Source organism: Urocitellus parryii, chromosome 8 (assembly GCF_045843805.1).
Source record: "Urocitellus parryii isolate mUroPar1 chromosome 8, mUroPar1.hap1, whole genome shotgun sequence".
Classification (NCBI taxonomy): Eukaryota; Metazoa; Chordata; class Mammalia; order Rodentia; family Sciuridae; genus Urocitellus; species Urocitellus parryii.
Window position 1 is genome coordinate 144,435 of NC_135538.1, and position 15,377 is coordinate 159,811.

Consider the following 15,377-nt stretch of genomic DNA (forward strand, 5'->3'; position numbering starts at 1 on the left):
TCATAAATACATTTATATACAAAAAATATAGTCACATAGACCCGAAGTGCCTCTGTACATATTTACCAAAATTTAAATTATAAAAAACAAACATCACAAAATACTCAAGCTTTACAGATATTGTGAAAAATATTTTTACAAATCCAAAAAATAACACACATTTTTCCATCTAGAAAAAACACATTTCAGTATCAAAAAGTACAGTAAAGGCAGTTTGTGTTTCTAGTCAGGAACAGACCGGCTCATAAGAACCCCAGACCTATACGTGGCAGTGCATGCTTCTCAGCAGGGACTGAGTCCGCTAGCTTAAATATATTCTCTTTAAAAGCAACTGTCCATAGTGCAACGGAAGGGTCCCAGCGGGCAGTGCAAGAGCCGAGCCGGAGCCGGTGCGCGGGCCTCGCCTCTGCAGCAGCCGTGGGCTCCTCTCTCTTTCAGCAGCATTCGTGGGGGCATATATCCTTGGAATTGTGTCTATTTTAGAGGAACGGGAATCTTGCCGCATTTTCCAGCTTACACCTAGGGCCGGGCAGAGCGTGAGCAGCAGGTGGAGGCGCGCAGGCCCCACCCGCCAGCCCCAGGCGCACGCGCACACTCACCTCAGTTGCTATGACGCACTCGTCCTTCTCGTCTGATATGACGTACACCGACTGGTACTTGGTGTCCTTCGAGGTGGAGTGGAGGGACTCTGGCCTTTTCCTCTCAGGTGCTTCTCCCCTGAAAGGGAAACCGCAGAGCAGTGACAATGGGAGGGGACAGGCCAGGACCGGCCACCCGCTCTCCACCCTCCACCGGCAGCAGCACGCACCCCCTGAGTGTGGCCACTGTGCCCTTCTCCTCCCCTGTGGAGCCCTGAGGCTGGCACTTGGCATCTCGCTTGCTGTGCGCATCCCTGCCTGCAGCTTCTTCGCCCTTGAGGTCCTGCACGAGGTTATAGTCCACCGCAGGGTACCGGGCCTTGAAACCATTCTTGTCCGCGCCATCCCCCTGGAAGTCAGCCTTCTTGTTGGTGTTCTTAATCTGCGTGGCCCCAATGACGCTGACCGAGACGTCCTTCTCGCGCTGGCAGCTGGCCAGGTTATTCATGGTTTCCGTCTCCCCCCGGCAGGGGTCAGCTGGCGGTCGCTGTTTCTGCAGCCTCAGCCGGACACAGACCACCACAGCAGCGCAGCCCAGCAGCAGCATGAGGACCAGGACTACTCCGGCACACACAGCCACCCAGGGGAAGGGCCCACCCTCGTACTTCACTATGGGGCCGGGTGGCTCAGGGAGCAGGAACTGGCAGTTGGGACCCCCGTAGCCCTGGGCGCACTCGCACATGTAGCGCGGGCCCCTCTCGTGGCAGGTGGCCCCGTTGTGGCACGGCATGTGCTCGCACCTGCTCACAGGGGCGCTGCAGTTCCTGCCCGTGTAGCCAGGGGGACAGGTGCAGGAGTAGTCATTCACCCCATCCCGGCAGGTGCCCCCATGCGCACACGGGGAGGAGGCACAGTCGTCCACGTTGTCCTCACAGTGCCTCCCGGAAAAGCCTGCATGGCAGCGGCACAGATAGGCATCCCCGAGGTCCACACACTTGGCACCTGGAACACAGGGAGCATCTTGCCTGTGTCCACAAGAACAAGGCTCTCCAAAAGACAGCAGAGAAACCCAGACGGCTCAGGGCCTGTGGGAGGGAATCTAGGGGAAGTCCAACATGCTAGAAGTTCCTGGCTACTACACTAACCCTCGCCACTGTGCCCACAAAGGACACACTGGAGCCAGGTTACTAATGGGGAAACTAGGCTTAGGGGGCACATGGCTGCCTACAGCTACACTGTTAGTGCAAGACTGAAGTAGGGAGGGAGGGGGTCAGAGAGGAGGAGGGGGAGAGGGAGGAGGAAGAGGAGGAAGGAGAAAGAAGGGAAGCAGGGAGGAGGAAGAAGGGAAGGGTGGGGAAGAGGGAGAAAAGAGGAAGGACTGAAGAAGGGAGGAAAGGAGAGAAGAGGAATGGAGGGAGGGAGAAGGAAGGAGGGGGGAAAGAAGGGAGGAGGACAGAAAGGAAGGGTGGAGGGAGAGGCAACCGTGGGGCCCTAGTTTAGTCTCCGCATCTGCCTCAGGTACCCTGCCCTCACTCATAGCCAGAGGCTCTGGGTCTACAGAACAGCCCTCCTCACATCGTCAGGCCCCAGACCACTGCCCCTGCTGAGCCAGGGGACTGGGCTCCCTTCCAAAAGCAATCCTGCTGTGCTCCTGGCAACATGATCTGCTGCTCTGGGGACAGTCCCCTGCCCCTGAGCAGGGCTGATCCTGGGTAAGCACTGTCTTACAGCCCAGGTTTTCCCCAGAGGATAGACCCAAGAGCAAGCTCCTGCTGAGGGTGTCTGGATAAGTTCAGGCTCAAGGAGCTCAAGGCAGCTCACAGGTGGTGTGGCCATTTGAAATGAGGCCCACAGGAGTTCCCGAAGTGCTGCATCGGACAGTCTGAGCCTCTGTAGTCCCTCACCATTAGAGCAGGGTGAAGAGCTGCAGTGATCCATCTTCTTCTCGCAGTTGAAGCCAGAGTAACCCCCAGGGCAGCGGCAGGTGTAGCCCCCTTCAGGATTGTCTGAGCAGCGCCCCCCGTTGAAGCAGGGCCCATCTGCACAGGTCATGGCACTCAGCTCACAGATTCTGCCGTAGAAGCCGGGAGGGCAGGTGCAGGAGTAGCCATTCTCGAGGTCCTGCACGAAGGAGTCAAAGAGGGCTTTCCAAAGGCGCTCCAAAAAACTCACACTCTGTTTCAAACTGGGGCTCCCAGCTTCGGGTAGGACGCCACGGCGCCCACTCACCATGCAGCTGCCTCCATTCTTGCAGGGGCTGGGGTCGCACTCATCCACCTGCAGCTCACAAGTGGCACCCATGTACCCAGGTCGACAGGAGCATGTGTAGCTCCCCTGGCCTGTGTTGGTGCAGGTGGCCCCGTTCTTGCAGGGTTTGTGGTGTGTGCAGTAGTTCAGGTCTGCCAGATGAGAGACAGGAAAAGGCAGGGAGAGGAAGCCCAGCGTCAAAAGCAGGAAGACGTTATTTTTCCAGGGGCCAGAGATCCAGGCAAGTCCAGGGCTGCTCTGGAGGGGACCAGGCAGCCTTGGGAGAGGGGGCTTACCCTGGTTGCAGAAAAGGCCCCCCCAGCCTTCCTGGCAGTTACACTGCCAGGGCTGCTGGCAGGTGCCATGGAGGCAGCCTGGGTATCGGATGCACTGGTCACAGTACCGGCCCTGCCAGCCCACTCTGCACCTTAGAACAGAAGTATAATACAGTCAGAGGGATAGTAGCCATTCCTGGATCCATAACAACCTGCATTAGAAATCATTTTTGGCACCAACAAATCCCTGGTTCTCAACTAGGTCACTGTGGCAGCTGGACATCCTGAGCTGGTTCTGCCTCGGAATTCTGAAGACAGGCACAGGGTACTCTGCACTGGCCTCTGAAAGGCCCTAGGTGATTCTAACATGCAGCAAGGTTTGAGGATGGATGGTCTTTTGTACTAACTTATTTTAAACTGCTACCTGTACATTGTCATAATGATTAGAAACTTAGATGAATGGCAAACCTCTTCCCTTAAACATTCCCAAAACTTTATTAGATAAAAACTCCAATTAACCACCCCCCCATCCCGCGCCACTCAACTCATCTTACCAATTCTTCAAGAAACCACCTGAGGATGCTTTACAAATACTCCATGTATAAAGCATAATAAGAAAAAGTGAGAAACGACTTCTGCAAACTTACTTGCATTCCCCTGGCTTGTCACAAAATCCATGCTGCTCATCACACCCTGGCAGGCAGATTGCTGCAGGCAGATAAAAGCACAGGCTGAAACCCCCCAACAGGGCCTCCAGGGCATCACTGCAGGTTGGGGCAGAACAGCCAGGGCCCTATCTGCGGGTCCCAGCTGAGTGGATCCCAGGCTGTGGAGCATTGGCCCATCCTGGCTGGCTGCTTTGGACTTTACTTAGCCCTGGGATGAGCATTCTTTTTAACACAGTGGCTGGAGGACAAAAGGGTCTCGGAAGCCCCCACCCCCACCCCATCCCCTTTTCTTCTAAGAGAGGGTCAGAAGTCTTCCCCCTCCTCCTCCCCCACTTCCCAATTCTATGCACAAAGCTCCACCTCTTAATATCCCAGAAAGTGTGTGTGCAGATAAGAGTGGACAGCTGGTGTGCAGGGTGCCAGGGCAGAACAGCTGCTCCATTGTCTCTGCCCTCCCGGCAGCTGCCCCAGTGCAACAATGCCGCCCCCCACCCGTGCCCCCCCCACAGTCCTAGCATGTGCACACGGGTGTCGTGCACATACATACACACACACACACACACACACACACACACACACACCCCTCTACCAATGGGAGCAGGCAAAGTCCCTGCTGCCTATCCCCAGGGAGATCTAATCTATGGCACGCGTGAGGTGGTGAGGAGACTCCAGTGTTTGAATAAGAAGAAAAAAGTTTAGGTTTCTGACTCCCCTGAATCACTGAGGAAGAGGGAGGAAGCTAGGGTGGGAGGCAGTCCAGAAGGCAGAGGCACCCGAGGCAGGGTGGGCTGAGGCTTTGAGCTGGCTCGGTTCCCCAGTTATGAAACTCATTAATGAGCAGCTCTGCCAGTTCTTAAGAAAACAGATTCAGCTCAGGCCAAGGCGGGGCTTAAAAGGAGTTCAGGAACACTTCATGAGATGGGAAACTAAGCAATGAGGACATTTAGGCACCCATTGAACACCCCCTACTTTAGGCACAAATCAAAGCTGAGAAACTGCACTCTCCCTTCCACTCCCGAGAGGCTCTGGGCCTCAGAGTTCAAAGTCTACTTGCTTTAGGGCAGGAGAATGAAAGTTCAAAAGGTTGGGGAACTGGGCAGCCCATATGCCAATGGGCTGGGGTGGTGAGCCCCAGAAGTGGCCTCAAAGCTGAAGAGAGGCCCACTGAAGTCCAGATGATCCAGAGCCAAGGGGTCCCCCACTGTGGCCCTGGCCCCCTGCCTGCCAGGGCACCTGGGACATCAGTACCTACATATTCTTTGCAAACAGGGTGGCAGCACTCAGACAAGACAGGGCACAGACACCGCTCACTTATGGAGCCTGGCAGGCCAACCTCAACCCACACTCCCACACTGTCCACAGATCACAGGAGTAAAGACCCCTCTGGATAGCAAGCATGGTGCGAGTCGTAGGGGACCTTGCAGATGGCTTGCTCTGTACACAGGTCAAGCACTCCAACCCCATGGAGGAAAGGGCACTTCCCAACGAGGCACTGTCATAGCAAGGAGGGCTTGGTGGAAAGCCTGCCCAACAAACTGGCTCTCTGTTCCTCCCTTCCTTCCTCCCCTCCCTCTCCAGTGCACACACCCTGGGGGAGCACAGCTTTGCTTCCTGACCCCTGGCCCTGTCTCCAGCTCCTCCCTCAGAAGAAAAGCAGCTTCCTGTGGGAGGTTAACACTGTCTTGAATGTTAAACTGCCTGAGCTGACCCTGACTGGTTGTATCGCTTTAGCAAGGCAATTCTGCCCCACGGGCCTCGGTTTCCCCCCAGAATCTCTATAGTCCCCTCTAAATCCAGAACTCTGGAGGCTCATGAACAGTCTCTAAAAGTAGAAATGGCCTCCTGGAGGACTCACGTTCTGTGCAGTACTGGCCCTTCCAGCCGGGGTTGCACACCTTCTCCCCTCTCTCCCCACAGGTGAAGTGGCCGAAGGCATCGTCCCGCGGGCGGCAAAACACAGAGCAGCCCTCCCCATAGTAGTGCTCATCGCACACGAAGCGGTAGGAGTACTTGAGATCTGTGCGGCCGCTGCTATGCAGGTCCTGAGACCACTCCTCGCCCACCGTCAGGTGCCTCTGTGTGGCCAGGCGGCTGATGAGCCTTTCTGGGTTTTCTGGGAGATGGGGGAGAGATGTTTTCGTCAGTTCTGACCAAGAACCCAGAAGCTTGAGACCAAGGGGGGGGGGGGGCAGAGGTGCTCAGTGGGAAGAGCAAGGCCCCTCCACCCTGCACTCTGGGGCACCCGAGGTAGGAGGTACGTGACATCAAACACATGTCAAGCAGGGGAAGCATCTGTAGCTTTGGGATCTGGGTTTTGGTCTTACCTGTTGCTAGGTCATCAGGAGAGTCTGTGTGCAGGGCTTCAATGATCAGAGAGAAGGTGCCCTGGGAGAAAGGAGAGGGATATAAAATCAACCAGATTTCTGGATTTTTTTTTCCCGCCTAATCAAAGTCATTCCAGACAAAGCAGGTCAGGAAAAAGGCCTGATGGCCCACTTCTGTGTGGGGTGCTCAGGAAAGGTCTCCACATCTCTGCCTGCTCTCACTTTCCTTAAGGAAATGAAAACTTTTTAAAGAGTGATTTCCTGATGCATTTTTTCAGCCTGTTAGTACAGGATATTATGTTTAAAAAAAGAGTGTGTGAGCAGGTGGGGTGGGGTGGTGGACCAGGCCAGAGGGCAGCTGTCATTTGTCTTCCGGGGAGGGGACCTTGAGGGTGGGGGCTGTCACTGAGTGGGTAATGACATCTAGTGGGCCTGGGCCAGGGGCACCAGAACTTTCCCACTGTTAAGAGGTTCCTTCCATTGGCGAGATAGATCATGCAAAATGTCCGGGTCCTTAAAACGGTTGTGGTCCTCGGTGTCCCCTGCTGGCCCAGCAGGGTGACACCCTTCATCTTGCCGTGCCACTGAAGGGAGGAGTCTAGGCCTCAAGCGAGGCCACCTGCCTGTCGTGGAGCCTTGGTCCGCCCACTCCTCCCTCCATCCATCCAGCCCCGCGCGCGCAGGTGCGGCACTCACCGGCCAGGTGAAGCCAAAGGGGAAGCGGATGGGATTACTGAAAGCCGCGTCGGCTCCGGCGTCCTCGCCGTCGGGCAAGCTGAAGGAATCAACGCCCAACACCGGTGTGACTGCGCTGCCGTAGGTGCAGGGCGGCTCGGGGGACACGCTGGCTTGGTAGTGCTTGAGGCACACGCGGAAGAAGGTCCTGCAAGCGCATGGCGGGCCAGCGCCCCCGCGGCAGCAATTTCGATTCCCCAGAAGCCCCTTCTTGTTGACGAACTCCTGCAGCTTCAGCTCAAAGACGCCCGAGCTCCAGACCTGCGAGGGGGAGGGCTTGAGGACGCGGCCGGCGGTGGCGGTCTGGGCGCAGGGGCCAGAGCGCCTAGCGCCCTATCCGGAGCGTCAGCGAGGTGCCTCGCTCGCTCACGGGGCTCACTTTCAGCGGCCAGATGCAGCTCATCGACTCCCCGCCCTCCACCACGCTGCAGCCCCGCCCGACTGCCTACCTGACACAGCAGGGCGGACACTACAGCTAGGGCCAGCGCACTTCGACGGCCCATGGTCCCTCTGGACGCCGTTGCCCTCCTACTCTCCTCTTCTCCAAAGGGCGGGGATTGCCAGGAGGGCCACTGTGCCCCGGGAGCGCGGGCAGGAAAGCAGCCCCGCTTTGCTTCAGTTGGGACGACCAAGACGCCTGGCTTCAGCGGTGTTCCCTGCTCTTTCAGAGGCTGCGGTTCTGTAGATCCGCCCTCGATGGCTGCCCGCAGCTCCCCGACGGGCGAGAGAAAGGGCTCCCTGTCGAGACGGGAGCCGCAACTTTCCTTTTTCTCCTCTCTTCCAATCCACGAGTAGGTGAGGGTCGCCTGCTTCCTGGTTTTGTCTTAATCCTCTTCGCAGGAAAGAAAGAAGAGAGATGGAAAGGGCGAGAGAGGGAGGGAGGGAAGGAAGGATAGAGAGAGAAGGGAAACGTCCAGATATTCAGCTTAATTCCCAAGAGAGCTACAGAGGCTTCCTTCGGAGGCCGATTAGAAAGCGGCGGTCTGGAAATCCCACGAGCGAGGCGATAATCCGGGGCCCCGCAGGGCGCGCGGAGCAGACGGTCAGCGGTGGCGGGCGGGTGCGCGGCGCGCGCCCTGCGTTCGCGGTCGGGTGTCACTCGGCGGCGGCGGTCGCTACGGTAGTGCTGTGGACCCGAATCTCCTGCGCCACCGCAAAGACTCGCGTCTTCCCGAAGAATCCAGCCAATGCCATCCAAGTAAAGGCGCGCAGAAACCAAGGCCCGGGATGTGGGAGGCTCCTTGCGGCTGCCAGTCCTCTCCAGGCGACCTACCCTCGGCTGGGCCGGTTCTCCGCGGGTGCGCGCCGAGGATCTGGCTCTGGCCGGCGCCTGCCGCCCTTATATTCCGCCGGCCGCCCGCATGGCTAATGAGATGCAAATGAACGGCCCCCCAATCTGGCGAGAGCTGTCACAAAGGAGCCACTTTTCCAAACCCTCCTCTCAATGGATCGCCAAATGGTCAGTGAGCTGTAAAATGTGCAACCCTCCTCCCCGCCCCCACCCTCCCCGCCCCCCCCGTCCTTCCCTGCCCCCGCCCCCTCCGCCTTCCTCCCTCACTGCACAAAACGCACTCATTTACATTCCTGCAAAATGTTCGCGGCAAGAATCCCCTCTGCACCCGGAGCTAGAGCCGCCGCCCCGTCCCCCTCCGCACCCTCCGGGCCGCAGACGCTCAGACCCTCGGCGGCCCTCGGGGACGGCTAGCGCTGGCGGCCCGCCGCCAACCGCCCTCCTAGCGCGCCGGCCACGGCCTCAGGAACGCTCCGCGCCGCGGCGCCCGCCGCCCGGCCTCTTCGGCCCGCTGCGCCAAGGGGGCTCCGAGGGCGCGTGGAATGAGGCTGGAGTCCAGCGTTCTCGGCCGGCCGCCCTTCCTTCGCGGCGGCGCTTCCAAAGGAGGAGTCTTCAGGGCGGGGCGGGGCGGGGGCAGGGGAGGGGGCACTGTAGGAAAGGGGCGGGCGGAGCTGGGGGCCAAGGGTGGCGGGAGCGCGGCGTCAGTTTCGGGAAGTTTGGGAGGTCAGACACCGATACACCTCCCGGCGGAGATGGATACTGCGCCTCGGGAAACGTAGATCCGGCGCGCACGGCCGGGGCGCCCCCGGAGACCCGGGCGTCCCCGCCCCCTGGAGTCCGGGCATCGTCCGCTACAACTGGGATGAGGGTCCCTCTCCCGGCCACGCGTCCCTGGAGCCCGGAGAACCCGAAGCCTGAAACTACCCTCTCCCCAGTGCACACACATCCTCCCCCGGTCGATTTTCGGGCGCCACCACCTTCCCTGGATCTTGGGCCCCTCTTTCCTGGGTATTCCCCCCTTAGCCTCCCTCCGCTTGGTAAAAGTGAGTTTGGTGTGTGTCGTTCGCGTGGCTGTCATTAAGGCAGTCTGTTATTGTGCGAAGCTGAATCAGTGGCTCTTTGTGCGCTCAGCTGTATGGTAATGCAGACAGCACCTGCTCCCTGCACAATACGAGAGAAAGAGCTCCCCTCCGCGCGCGCCGCGGCCTCTGCAACAATGTCCGGCACATGTTCCAAAGGCCCCTCCAGCCCGGCCCCCCAGCCCACAACCTTTACACAACCGTCACCTTATTAGGTTTTTACACGTCCATCAGACACTAGAACTTTTGTTTTCTTTTTCTTTTCTTTTTTTTTTTTTTTTTTTTTTGAGGGAAATGAGTTTATTGGGAGGGCTGAGAACACACGTATCACAATGAATCACCTAAACTACTCTCCTACTTGCAGGAGCCAAGCAGGAGTAAGTGGAGGCATAGACTTCTTCTTTGGAGACTCTTCTGGTTTTGTGCTTGGCAGGCACGTTGCCACTCTTTCTCCCTGACTGCTCCTTCTTAGAGAAGTGCTGGAGTGACTGTCCCTCTGATTGTCTGGCAACCACCAGAGTGGGCCTGGCAGTCTCCTGTTGTAGGTGTCACAGCCCCATGGTGAGGACCTGCGCTGTCCTGGCAGTTTCACTGTCGTCCAGGGCCACGTATGCATCACAAAAATACAGAAAGGGAGTCCTCCAAGACCCAGCAAAGCCACTGGCAACAGGACTGAACAGTTTGTTCCTCTGGCTGTCAGGCAGCTGGAATCATTCATTTCAAGTCACCCAGCCTGTCCTGGCTACCTTGTTTCCCAAGTACCTGTAAAATTTCAGGATAAACAGAGATTTCACTTTATACTTTCCAACTCTGCCTCATGGAAAACCAGAGTTAACCAAACACCATGTGCACAGGGTATTTAAGGCTGAGGTGAGAAAGGCAGGCTTGGGCCCCACTAAGAATCTCCTACTGTGTGATGTAGAACAAATGGAAGCTTCAAAAGATATGGCCATCCCCAGGACAGAGGCAAACCCAATGTCCCTGTCCTCTGCAAACTCTGTAGGGACTTGCTACATCATCACAAGACTGGGCCAGCTTGAATACTAATTTAATCTTGCCACCTAGTGTCAGCATCCCTTTTTGACTAGGTTGATGTTTTCTCAGAAAGCTGCTTTCTGAGATCTCTGCTCCCTGGGGCTCAGAAGCTGTTCCCTATGCTGGGGGGTGAGGGGGTAGGTAGGTGAGAGCATTCCCAGAGCAGGGGAGATGCAAACCAAGAAAGGAATTCGAGATCAGAATGCAGAATCCTGGATGCTTGGAAGACTGAGCACAGATCTCAGGAAGAAATGAAATATCAGGAACCTTTTAATTAGAAAATGGAAATGGAAAACAGTCTCATTTGAATGCCTGTTTAGAAAACTGGAAATAAAAAGTTCCACGCGCAAGGGCTTAAACCTTGAGAGAGAAAAGACTTGCCCCAAATCTTTAACAAACCCCCCTTAGTATCAAGTATTTGTTAAATTGACATGGCACAGATTTCTCGATTACAGCGGCAAAGCGGAACTGAAAGGCATCGTAAAATCCATCAGAATCCAGCCCAAAGCGTTCATTCTTTCCCAACTTAATTTATGCCACGCGATTCTGTATTGAGGAAATCAAGCAGAAAGCCCTTTTCTTCTCCTCCCTCCTCCTCCTGCTCTTCTTCTCCCTTTTCTTTCTCTTTTCCTCTTCTTTTTCCTCCTCTTACTCTTTTTCTTCCTCCTTCACCCCCTTTTCTTCTCTACCTTTTTTTCTGTCCTGCAACCCAAATTGGTTCCTCTTCCCCTCTCTTTTAAAGGCTGAGCTAACGGGGAGACTGTTTAACTTCAGCGTTTCTATAGGAGCCTGTTGTAGTTTAACTCCTGCGCACCAGTAGCTGGGGTGAACAAAGGAGAGACTCGAGGTCCAACTATTCATCCTTTCTTTGCACTTTAATTTTCATTGATTGGGAAGACAAGGGGAGCCCTTAGGGATTCGAGCTGGAGGGGGATGACACGCCTTTAGACGCCATCAGCCCCCTAGCCAGCCATCTGCTCCAAACCAAATGGCGTTTTTTCACTCCCTAGCTGCATGTCTCTGTACTCCCACAACCAAGTACTCTGAACCCCCCAAATGCAGGAGGGAGCTTAAGCTCGAGTGTGTTAAATAGACTTGCCGCAGTGTCAGCCCTTGCCACCAGATTCCCCCCACCCCATCCACCATAAATCCTCACCTTGCTCGTTAGGAGAATGAAGAAAACTTCCTTTTAAATACTTTTTGATGTCTCAGCAAATTTACTGTACAAAGTGAGGCTCATTAGGGCTTACATCAGACACAGGGGCGGTGGGGCGGGGACTCTGCTGCCTGGTGGGGGTCCTGTGGTCTGAATAACTCCAGTGTGGAGGGGAGGCTGGATTGGGTGCCAGTCAGAACCATGGTCACAACACACCTCAGTTCTCTGTTCCATAGAGATTATTTTCTTCACTGGGGAATAAAAGTTCCTGTTCATCATTTTATCCAATTAGGTATGTCCATCCTCAGCAGTGTGTGACCTAAAACTGTGATCACCCAATTCCAGTCCCCTTCACCCAAGAAAGGCTTAACTCCCAAAATATGTGCCCAGGGTCTGGGCAGATTGCAAGGAACAACCCAAACAAGCTTCAGATTCCACCTAGTGCAGGTTCAGTGTTCTGTGTAAACAAGTCTGGAGACTTGAGTGGGGTTTGTGTTTTCTCAGACCAAGTGAATGCTGTATACCCAACAGAGAGGTTCTCTTATTCCCAAGAAGAATCAGGGTCCTTGTTCAAAACAATAAGATAAAAAAAAAAAAAAAAAAAAAACTTCCAGGCAGCAAATCTCGTGTTGATCAAACATTCCATCTTGCCTGAAGAAGAAGAAAGAAGAGGAAGAGGAAGAAAAGGAGAAGGAGGAGGAGGAGGAGGAGGAGGAGAGGAGGAGGAGAGGAGGAGGAGGAGGAGAGGAGGAGGAGAGGAGGAGGAGGAGGAGGAGAGGAGGAGGAGGAGGAGGAGGGGAGGAGGAGGAGGAGGAGGAGGAGGAGGAGGAGGAGAGGAGGAGGAGAGGAGGAGGAGGAGGAGAGGAGGAGGAGAGGAGGAGGAGGAGGAGGAGAGGAGGAGGAGGAGGAGGAGGGGAGGAGGAGGAGGAGGAGGGGAGGAGGAGGAAAGCCTGTTTATTAATTAGCATTAGTGTCACATCTCACCGACACCCCTTCTGCCCATTCTCTCTCAGCCACAGTTGTGGAATCTCAAAGCAGTTAAAATAGCGGAGGACTCCCGCTGCATGCTTGAGACACTGGTAGCCAGAGGGCCTGGTGCAAACCTCTCCCCCACATAGCCGCTCTGGTAGTGCCCAACTCCTCATCCTTAGGTGTCTTTGGACACACTTCTAGCGTCTCCTTTAACTGCCACACCCACCTGTATGTATAACCTATGTTTACACCTGACCGCAGTTCTGTCTGGCCCTCGCCTTCTAACCTGGGCATCCACTCTTATCCAGCCCAACTGGGCTCCCGGTCTATTTAGACTGGAGACTTTGCTCGCGCTGATCCTCAGGTGCAGGTGAGACTGGCCTCGAGTGGCCGCGTTTGGAGGGGTTCGGTGGCGGCCTCCAGAGTGGATCAGCCGCCAACTTCCAATGTGCGGTGGGGTCACGGCATGTCACGACTTTTTTATTATTTTTTTTTATTTTTATTTTTTAATGGGAGAGGCGGCTGTATTGTGAAAAAGAAGGAATGCCCAATCCACTGGATGGTTTGGTTTTCGTACAGGTCCGTAGACTGAGCACAGTGTGCGCCGGAGACTCTCACTCTGCCTGCGTGGACCGCGAGTGGGGGCTGCAGGTCCGCGGAAGTTGCAAAGGCATGTGCTGATCTGCATGAGAAAGGGCGAGTCGCGTGGCTCAGCTGGCGGCCCCGGCGCAGATGACAGATCGCCCCGGCTCGCTGCCCCTCCAGGCCCCGCCCGCCGCTCCTTCCTCCGAACCGCGGGTCATCTGCTCCGGGCTGTCCTGCGCTCATCTCCATGACAAAGCGCGTGTTTACCTGCGGCCGCGGCACCGGCGGGCGCGCCTTTGTCCTGGGATCAGATTACCGCGGCAGCTGCGCGCAGCCTCCCGCGCGAGGCTGCACTCCCCAGCGAACTCTGTCACCGAGCGTGCCGAGCCGAACGGGATGGGGGTGGGGGTGGGGGCGTCGGGTGGCTCCTCTGGCCCGGGAGAGGCTGCTTTCGGTTTGGTACGTGCGGGACCCGGAGCCTCGCGACGGGGAGCCGACGCCCCGAGGGCTTCCTGAAGGAGGCGGAGGCGCCGGGCGGGTGCTGGGAGGGCGCCAGTGCGGAAGCTGGGGCTCAAGCCTGGGTCATCCCTGGCCACCGAAGGGGGTTGCGCACGCGCGAGGGACGGGGCCTCCGAGCGCCTAAAGCCCAAGTCAGGACCGTTCTACCAGGCCGCTCCCCGGCCCTCGCCCTACCGCGCTGATGCAGCCGGGTAGGGCCCGCTGTGAGACGTCGGGGTGGCCAGCGCCGACCGGCTGGCGCCCCGGGGGAGCTCTCCGCGCAAACCTTGCGCCCCAGAGGGGCAGACTCCACGAGTGCGGCGGCCGCCCCCGCGCATGGGCTTCTCGCCCTGGCCAGCAGGGTCAGGCCTCGGCCTGGGCATCTGTGGGACGCGTGGCAGCCCCTTTCACTACTCCATCAGGGGTCGAGGCCTCACACCTGGAAATGGCAAGCCTGTGACTAGGTAAAAAGACGACGCCAAGACAGGAAAAGGCATTGAGAGGGTCGTAGGAGCGAAGCCCTAGGCTCCCCCGGTATGCGCCGGTATGCCCACTTGGGGAGGTCGTGGGCACCTGTCGTCCCCATTCCCAGGGAGTCCTGTCAATCTCTCACGCTGTACCCTTCTCCCAGGGGCCAGGGTATGGGGTGGTGGTTAAAGCCCAGGCTCACAGAGGACCTAAAAATCCCGAAAGGTGGCGTGCGCCAAAGGGCCTAACAGGGCCCCTGGGATCCCTCTGGGTCACTCCCCAGGCAGGGATGGTCCCACACATGCGTTTCAGTTTCTTCCCGGCCTCCCCAGGAGTGTCCTCACTAGGCCTGCCATCGCCCAAGGCCACTATGGAAGAGCCCTGACAAGGCGACCGTGGACGCTTTCCAGTGCGCTGTCCTTCCCTGGCCTCCCCCACCTCCCCTTTTCTGTGAGCATCTGCCCGGGGAAGAACAGATGTGGGCACCTGCGGTGACAGGCTGCATATGTTCCGTCCTATTCACAGGCATTCAAACGTGGCTACAATGAGCGGCCTTTGTGTGCAGAGAGTCACTAAATATATTAATCTGTACTCCCCGGAGCACGGGCTGTTTAATTTTTCACTAGCAATAACATCTGATCTAATCCTTAAATCGGCTCCCCAAAGCCTCGCCTCCCGCCCACCCCCTCTACCGAAAAACGTGTGAAGTTATTCAACTTTCCACCTGTTGCCTGAATTGGGCTGGGTCACTGCAACATCCAAGGCTGGATCAGGCCAGGAGGGGGTGAGTAGTGGGTGGGGGCACTGTATGGGGTGCTGCCTGCCACATGGGCATAGCCAGGGCGTGTTTATCAGGAGGAAAATAAACACCAAGTGTGGAGTGTGGCTCCCCAAATGTTGTGCAAACAAAGAACAATAATTATTGAACAGCTTCCAAAGCAACCCAGCATACTCACCCTTTCTGTGTGAGTTCCTTTAAAAATGTATATAAAGTTCCCATTTATCTTTTTGTTTATTAAACTCTCGTGGTTATTATAAACACTGGTCAATAGGCCACACAGCCAAAAGGTAACATAAATCTCAGATGTAAGACTTAGATTTTTTTTAGCAATTTTGTTGCAGGACTCTTTTATCTTAGCATCCCTTATTCTATTTTGATTTGTTTTCAGCCACAATGAGTCCTTTAGTGCCATTGTGGACGTCACAATGTACATGGACATCAGGCTGTGAATGAAGACAGAGGCAGTTTAAACAAACCAAGCTCTTTCTTTCCTTTCCATCCATTGTCATATGAATGGGCCTTCTGCATTGGCTGCTAGGAGACCAGCTTTGCAAAGCCCTGCTCCAGTAAATGGGCTGGGAGAAAGGGACGCCAATAAACATCTTGAGTACTGGAGAGGAAAAGCAGGGGACACATTTAGGCACCTTTTTTCACCTCAAGTCAACACATTTCTTTCATCTCAGAA

At 56.1% G+C, this 15,377-nt stretch overlaps 2 protein-coding genes across 3 annotated transcripts in view; one reads left to right on the forward strand and one right to left on the reverse strand.

Annotated features, from left to right (window-relative positions):
• Nucleotides 1-46: 46 nt before the first annotated feature.
• Nucleotides 47-8,275, reverse strand: Dll1 (delta like canonical Notch ligand 1). Its single transcript, XM_026380746.2, has 11 exons — nucleotides 7,277-8,275; nucleotides 6,789-7,088; nucleotides 6,093-6,153; nucleotides 5,624-5,881; nucleotides 3,748-3,808; nucleotides 3,122-3,252; nucleotides 2,808-2,977; nucleotides 2,483-2,699; nucleotides 809-1,580; nucleotides 600-717; nucleotides 47-519 (listed from the first exon to the last, which is right to left on the reverse strand). Exons 1-11 carry the CDS (start codon nucleotides 7,328-7,330, stop codon nucleotides 514-516), a joined length of 2,148 nt encoding a protein of 715 aa, XP_026236531.1. The 5' UTR covers nucleotides 7,331-8,275; the 3' UTR covers nucleotides 47-513.
• Fam120b (family with sequence similarity 120 member B) overlaps nucleotides 8,272-15,377 on the forward strand; it is a 69,633-nt gene continuing 62,527 nt past the window's right edge. For both annotated transcript variants that reach the window (XM_077801606.1, XM_077801609.1), the window contains exon 1: nucleotides 8,272-8,286. In XM_077801606.1, coding sequence (XP_077657732.1) covers nucleotides 8,272-8,286 — 15 coding nt within the window. The remainder of the gene's footprint in view (nucleotides 8,287-15,377) is intronic.

Coding starts and splice junctions, on each gene's coding strand:
- Dll1 (XM_026380746.2), bottom strand. CDS start 7,330: ATGGGCCGTCGAAGTGCGCTGGCCCTAGCTGTAGTGTCCGCCCTGCTG. Junction 2,978..3,121: donor GGGCCTTTTCTGCAACCAGG/GTAAGCCCCCTC, acceptor CTCATCTGGCAG/ACCTGAACTACTGCACACAC. Junction 2,700..2,807: donor AGAATGGAGGCAGCTGCATG/GTGAGTGGGCGC, acceptor TCCTTCGTGCAG/GACCTCGAGAATGGCTACTC.